General features: G+C 51.0%; 1 protein-coding gene across 2 annotated transcripts; it reads right to left on the bottom strand.

Annotated features, from left to right (window-relative positions):
- Window positions 1-421: 421 nt before the first annotated feature.
- On the bottom strand, window positions 422-6,036 carry LOC115271685 (fidgetin-like protein 1). 2 transcript variants are annotated; one of them, XM_029914613.1, is made up of 2 exons: window positions 6,020-6,036; window positions 422-2,669 (listed from the first exon to the last, which is right to left on the bottom strand). In XM_029914613.1, the coding sequence occupies exon 2, from the start codon at window positions 2,657-2,659 to the stop codon at window positions 650-652; it is 2,010 nt and encodes a 669-aa protein (XP_029770473.1). In that variant the 5' UTR covers window positions 2,660-2,669; window positions 6,020-6,036; the 3' UTR covers window positions 422-649. The 2 variants fall into 2 exon arrangements, with proteins under 2 accessions (XP_029770473.1, XP_029770469.1); XM_029914609.1 differs by lacking the exon at window positions 6,020-6,036 and adding an exon at window positions 3,595-3,736.
- Window positions 6,037-7,262: the final 1,226 nt, after the last annotated feature.

The following is a 7,262-nucleotide window of genomic DNA, read 5'->3' as shown; positions in this document are numbered from 1 at the left end:
AGGAAGTGAAAACCACCACACCGGCCAACACGGAGAGTCACGTGGTCAGCAGAAGAAACCTTCTTCGACAGGAGATGCGTACCCATCAGAGGCCACCTCACACACCAGTGAGTCTTTAGTTTCAGTTTGAGCCCACTATTCCTCACACTATCCACCCTGAAAAGAAGGACCCGCTTTGGGCAAAAGAAACACGTTCATTCATATTCTGTACAAAGAAGCTCACACATCAGGTAGCACCTGGAGGAAATCTAAGCTTCTATTAAGAAAGGCTAAGTCAGCGGCGCCTGGGTGGCTCAGTTGGTTGACCGTCCAGCTTCGGCTCGTGTCATGATCTCACAGTTCGTGAGTTTGAGCCCCACACTGGGCTCTGTGCTGACAGCTCAGAGCCTGGAGCCTGCTTCAGATTCTGTGTCTCCCTCTCTCTCTGACACTCCCATGCTCATGCTCTGTCTCTCTCTCTCAAAATTAAATTAAAAAAAAGGGCTAAGTCAATCAATTGTAAAATCGCAGCTGTTACTACTCTGTTTTTTTGAGGTGTAGAATTCAAAATACACCCTGAGAGTACAGCGAATAAACTCCCAGTTTCCTGAGCTACAAGGTCGGAAAGGGCCGTTACCAAGGCGCCATCTTTAAACTTCAAGTGTCCCGTTCACCTCCCACAACCAAAGGTTCTGTTCCAGTTTTCATAAAGCTCTAAATCTTTAGGAGACACACTGGGTCGCACAGTTCTAAAAGCATTTTCAAAATCAACGTAAGCTATTGGTCGAACTTGATCTGGGGTCACGGTAGCGATGTCAGCAGTTTGTAAACTGCGAATGGGCCCAAGAGACGCTTCTCTGCACAGCTGCGTCATGTCGGCCCCCGAGAACCCTTCAGACCGCTGCACAACCAGGCCGACCTCATCCTCACTCAGGCAACACTGCTCCTTGGACATGAGGTTCGTCACGATCTGCCTCCTAGCTGAAGCTTCCGGGAGAGGGATATAAAGCCTTTTCACCAACCTTCTCCGGGCGGCCTCGTCGATTTCCTGGGGCCGATTGGTTGCCCCCACCACCAGAATACGGTCTTCAGAACAGGTGCTTGCTCCATCTAGCTGAACCAGAAATTCGGTTTTGATCCGTCTAGAAGACTCATGCTCACCATCTCCTCGCTGAGACAACAGGGAATCAATTTCATCAATAAATATCACAGCCGGCTGCTGGCACCTTGCGACGGCAAACAACGCACGGACCATTTTCTCCCCCTCGCCTACCCATTTGGAAGTCAAGGAGGAAGCAGAGATGCTGAAGAACGTTGCCCCAGACTGGCTGGCAATGCACTTGCCAATCAGAGTTTTCCCAGTCCCAGGGGGCCCGAAGAGCAGAATTCCCTTCGGGGGTCCTCGTAAACCGGTGAAGATGTCCGGCCTCACCATGGGCCACACAACGATCTCCTTTATCGTGGCTTTGGCAAATTCTATTCCTGCGATGTCGTCCCAATTTACCGGGGGTCCACGATCCATGACCTCATTCATAATAAGTTCGATCATCTTTGGCTCCAGGTTCTTCAGACGCTCGTCCCCGGGACGTGCTGGCTCTGCAGGTCCCGCGCCGGAAGGCTTGTACTGCACTCCCCCGTCCTGCTTCGGCACAGGAGGAACGAACTTGCCAAGTATTCCCCGGGACCGACCGGCTCCCAGAGACTTCCTCACACCACCATACGCCGACCCTGAGACACGCTGGGGCTGCTGGTTCTTTCTTTGCTGATCCACCCAGAGTTGCTCTCTTGCAGTTTTAAAAGCAGGCAGGCCGCCCTCTTCTCTTTGGGCGCCATCTTCTGTTTTAGGCAAAGCCTTACTGGCCACTGGTGTGGAAAGTGCATCGATGATCCCAGAACCATAAAAAGCTCTCCTCAGCCATGGACTGTCACAGCCGGAGGGCAAACAAGACTGATGAGCTGAGAACTCATTCAGTCCTAGGCTGGCTTTGGGAGAGCTGTTATTTTCCTCTTTGACACTTCCAAACAGCGGTGTGGCATGCAATTTTGCGGCGGCAAATTCACCGGAAGGTGTTAGGGATGCAGGACACGTCTGACTGGTGTTAGTCAGCCCAAGTGGCCAGGCATTCTGAGGACAGGTCAAAGGACTACCCTCTGGGATGTCTCGGGTCCTATTATGAGCTGTGTCAGTCACTGGGCCCCTGTCCCCAGAACCACTACCACCACTCGATTTAGGAGGAGCGAAGATGACAGCCTCTTTGCGGATGAATCCCGACACATCGGCGGGTGCCAACAGAGACTCCCTGGCTTTGTTGCCAGCTCGCATCATCCCCTGTACGTTACTCATTTTGAAAACGTTATTTATTGACAATCCAGACTGCCACTTGCCACTGTCGGTTTGCTGCGATCTTGCTAAAGTTAAAATGCTTTCCGCATAGTTATTCAAGCCAGTCTCGACACTGTCAGAATCAATAATCGCAGCGTATTTCTCTGCATATTTTTTGAACAGCGTGGCGGCGCAGCGCTGGGAGATCTCCGTGTTTGCCCATGCGTACTGAATGCGTAATATCTGCGCTCGGTAGGCGTCTGCCTTCTGTCCGGATGCACATGTGCCAGATGTAATGGCAAAGTGATTCTTCTGCCATTCGCTCAGGTGCACGGACCTGGAGCTGGAGGCCTGCATGCTGGACGGTCTGTAACAACCGATGAAAATGAAAAAGAATCAGAACCAAGGAGGAAACAAGGAGGCAATATCATAAGCACACTTTTTAAATCTCTGCTCTTCTCGGAAGGTGTACTGCACTTCTCACTTATGAGGACAGATCATTTATAAGAGAAATAGCTCGTTAATTACAGATCTCAAGCATTCAAGATAAAGAGATGACTTAATAAAGCTTTACTATGGGCTAAATGGTTTTAGTTACAGAATTTTCCCTGCACACAGGGAAAATATTCATGACGTTTAGATGGAAAGGGTTTAAAATTCATGGGGTGCCCTGGTGGCTCAGTCAGTCAAGCCTCTGACTTTGGCTCAGGTCATGATGTCATGGTTCACAAATTCAAGCCCCACATCAGGCTCTGTGCTAACAGCTCAGAGCCTGAAGCCTGCTTTGGATTCTGTCTCCCTCTTCTCTCTGCCCCTCCCCTACTCATACTCTCTCTCTCTCTCAAAACTAAATGAAAACACTTAAAATTAAAATAAATAAATAAAATTCATCAGCAAAGGAAAGGCAACATGTTAGGGCAATGGAACTATAGACAAACAATCAGGACAAACCAATCTGAGGTTTTCAGTCCTGTCCCTAAGACAAAGCAGATGATCTGAGCCACGCCTCTATCACTGAGCCCTGAGTTTCATCTGTAGAGTGAGAAATCATTATAAGAATCAAGTCAGATAAGGAATATGAAAATACGGTGAAAACCACCATTCTCATGCCTATCACACAAATATAGAAGCTGAGGCTGAGGCCTCACCGGAGATCACAGAGGCAACAATTCACATGGGCCGGAATTCACACTCGGGCACCACATACAAGACCCACCAGCTGCTGCCCCCAAAGGTCACAGCAGCACAGATCATTAGCAACCTTCATACACTAAATGTCTTTACGGACTTACTCAAGGATGAACACGGAGAACAGGATGCCCAACAGACTCTCACAATTTTCCAACTTCACGTCAAGTGATAACAGCAAAACCGTCTGGGCGCCTAGGTGGCTCAGTCAGTTATGCATCCGACTCTTGGTTTCAGCCCAGGTCATGATCTCACCATTCGTGAGTTCAAGCCCACATCAGGCTCTGTGCTAACGCGCAGACGCTTCTCGGGATTCTCTCTCTCCTTCTCTCTCTGCCCCTCCCCTGCTCATGTGTCTCTCTCTCGCTCTCACTCTCTGAAAATAAAAACATTAAAACAAATTTTAAAAAATCGAAACGGTCATTATAAATGAAATACGAGAACAAGTCTGCTAACATACAAACACTATGTCTAAACAGTCTGCCAGTAAAGTGCTATTATTTTAGGTTTCTTCTCTCCACTTATTTTTATAAGCTCCTTACATTAAGTGAAAATTATTTTACCAGAATTACAGATGATTGTAGCCATGTTTTGCTAGATGTGTAGGATTTACCTCTCGATCCACAAGAAAAATATGTAAGAAAACTCCTGAGTTCCTAGGAATGCTGCCATAGAGGAGCGTCCTAAAAACTAACAATGCCTATATTTTAAAATCTACCTCCCAGTGTGCAGCTCAGTTAGTTAAGTGTCCGACTTAAGCTCAGGTCATGATCTCATGGTTTGTGGGTTCAAGCCGCGCATCGGGCTCTGTGCTGACAGGTTAGAGCCTGGAGCCTGCTTCAGATTCTGTGTCTCCACCCCCCACCCCTCACCCCTGCCCTTCCCCTGCTCACTCTCTCTCACTCAGGAATAAACAAACATTAAAAACATCTACCTCCCAAACTGCCATAAACATAGCTTAATAATTAATAATCTGTGGGTTCCCTTGGTACACAAGCCGTGTTTAACACAGATGGGTATCTCCCGTGACACTCTACAAAGAACCTGTCACATCATAGGGAAGTATTCCTAAATCTTTGTTGGGAAAAACAAAACAAAACAAAACTTAAGATCCAATGAGATTCTAACTTGCTCCAAGCAATAAAGCTAAATAAACGTGTCAAAAGTAGAACTGACTTCTGACACACCATTCATCCCTCTGCCTACTATACAATTTTAGCTTAGTCTCTGAGGCAATACTGGAAGTGAGAACAGAGAAGAGGCTAGGGAAAGGCTATCACCAACTTTCTCCTCACCAGGAACAGCCTCTTCCTCTTGGTGGCTTCAAGCCCCTACTAACACCTGCAATCCTGGGATTCCTCCCACAGCTCAGAGCTCTAGTCCCGCAGTTCCCAGGGTACCTTCCTCTCCTTCCTAACCTTCACCATGGTCTTCGAAAATTCACCTTCCCAGTCTCCTTCCTGTCAACTCGACAATTTACCCAAAAAATATGGACATGGATGGGCAAACACCTGTTTGGCCAGCACTGATCAATGACACAGCCATCGACTGGGTTACCATTTTAGTCACTTGGTTGTGGCATTTCTTCCATCTAAAACTTATAGCTAGGGTGCCTAGGTGGCTCAGGCAGCTAAGCCTCTGGCTTCAGCTCAGGTCATGATCTCCCAGTTCCTGAGTTCAAGTCCTGTGTTGGGTTCCATGCTGACAGCTCAGAGCCTGGATTCTGCTTCAGATTCTGTCTCCCTCACTCTCTGCCCCTTCCCTGCTTTAGGGCCCACACTCTCTCTAATATATAAACATTTAAAAATTTTTAAACTTATGGCTAATTAACATGTACGTATGAACTACATTTCAGCCTTTTTTATTTTGATAATTCTCTGCTTATTGTAAGAATGTGATATTTGTCTAACTAAATGGCTGGCTTCCGCAACAGGACTTGTTTTCTATGACATTTGCATCCTCCCAGTATCCCCCGGAATAAAAGCTACTAAAATCCCGACACAATTCCCACCATGTTGCAGACACTGTGCCGGCCCCAAACGCAGAACAGCAGAACCGCCCTCCGGCCATGACCTTGAGACTTAGCTGACAGGGGCTTTAACTGCTGCAAAGCACTCAGAACGGTGCTCACCACTTAGAACAGACTCGACCAGATGCTCCGAGTCCTCAGTCCTCGCAATACACCCCCCAAGGCCGTCGGCGTGCAGGTCTGGGATGCTCAGGCGCAGGGCTCCAGGGCCTCAGCCACGCGCCCTCCCGTCCCCCTCCCCCCGCACCTGCCCAGGTGGGGCGGGAACCCTGCTTCTCCCGAGCAGGCCGACGGCCCCTCCCCCAGAAGACCTTCACCTACACCGGCGGGCGCCGCGGCCACGCCCCCAGAGGGACCCACTCCCGGGCTCCGGCTTCCCCCAGCCCGGCCGCCCGGTCCCCTGCGCGGACTCTGTCCCCGGGCCCGCCGACCCTGTCCCCGAGCCCTCCAGGACCCCCGCCCCAGCCTCGGTTCAGGCCTTCCCACGCTTCCCCGCCTACCAGCCGCCTTGTGGTCTCCGAAAAGCGCGGGGCCCGATATGCGCCTGCGCGTTGCTTACGTGCTCGGGCCCGCCCCATGCGTGCGTGCGACGCGACGGGGGCGCGCCGTGGGCGGTGGTTAAAGAGGATGGGGGCGGCGGGGGCGCGCGGGGGCCCGTGGGGGCAAGGGCGGAGGGGCCGCTGCCAGGGCAAGGGGCTGGCCTGGCGGGCGCGGCGAGTGCGCGCGGGAGTGCTGGTGAGGGTCTGGGGAGTGCACGAATGGCCTGGCGGGTTTGCACAGTGGGGGGTGCTGGGGGAGGCGGGCGGCAAGGTGTGGGGGTAGGGGTCTCTGGCTGAGAGGGGAGCGCGCTGGAGATGCTGGAGGCGCGCGGGGCGGCGGGGGCGCGCGGGGGTCGAGGCTACCGCGGGACCGTCTGGCGGAGGCTGCGTGCTGAAGTTCTCCACGTGGGATTCGCAGACAGGGATGAACTTGGTTTAGTTGCACCTGCGCCTCCTATTAAAAGTCTTCTGAAATAAAGACTCGGAGGCGCTGAGGGTCGACACCAGTACAGAGGATTCCCGCTGAAGGCGCCTTACCAGCGCTCACCGGGGCAGCTCAGGACCCGGGGTCCAGCCGCTGGTGGGGCGCGGGCAGGTGGTTTGGTCTCTTTGACTGTGGAGCGGTGGGGAGGGGCCGCCACCTCTCCTCGGAGCAAGGGGAGGCCCAGTCCCTGCGGGCCGGTGGCCGTGTCCCCGCCCTGCCCCGTCTGTTCTGCAGGTTAGCAGGTGGGTGCTCCGAGATTACCCACTGGTTAAAAGGATTGAGAGGTGCGTGCAAATCGACGCACGTTTTAAAGACAGAATAAATGCCCATCACCTGATGAGTGGATCAAGAAGATGTGGTATATATACACAATGGAGTACTACATGGCAATGAGAGGGAATGACATATGGCCATTTGTAGGGAAGTGGATGGACCTTGAGAGTGTCATGCTAAGTGAAATAAGTCAGGCAGAGAAGGACAGAAAACATATGTTCGCACTCATAGGTCTAACAGGAAATTTTCAGAATGATCTAGCTTCAAGAAAAGCAAGCAGTTAGTAGTGCTTAAGAAAAATTGATTCAGTATCAAATGGGTAATTGATACCTGTCACAACACAGCATTTTATATACTGTTAAGTGAAACTGCAATAGAATCTAAGTATTTTGGGAGTGTTTGCTGTATAATTGGATTTAATGAAATGTTTAGAGGTGCAGTAGGCAG

This window comes from Suricata suricatta, chromosome 2, assembly GCF_006229205.1.
Source record: "Suricata suricatta isolate VVHF042 chromosome 2, meerkat_22Aug2017_6uvM2_HiC, whole genome shotgun sequence".
Lineage (NCBI taxonomy): Eukaryota > Metazoa > Chordata > Mammalia > Carnivora > Herpestidae > Suricata > Suricata suricatta.
The sequence above is the reverse complement of the archived record's forward strand: the minus strand, read 5'-3'. Positions and strand labels throughout refer to the sequence as shown.

Coding starts and splice junctions, on each gene's coding strand:
- LOC115271685 (XM_029914613.1), bottom strand. CDS start 2,659: ATGCAGGCCTCCAGCTCCAGGTCCGTGCACCTGAGCGAATGGCAGAAG.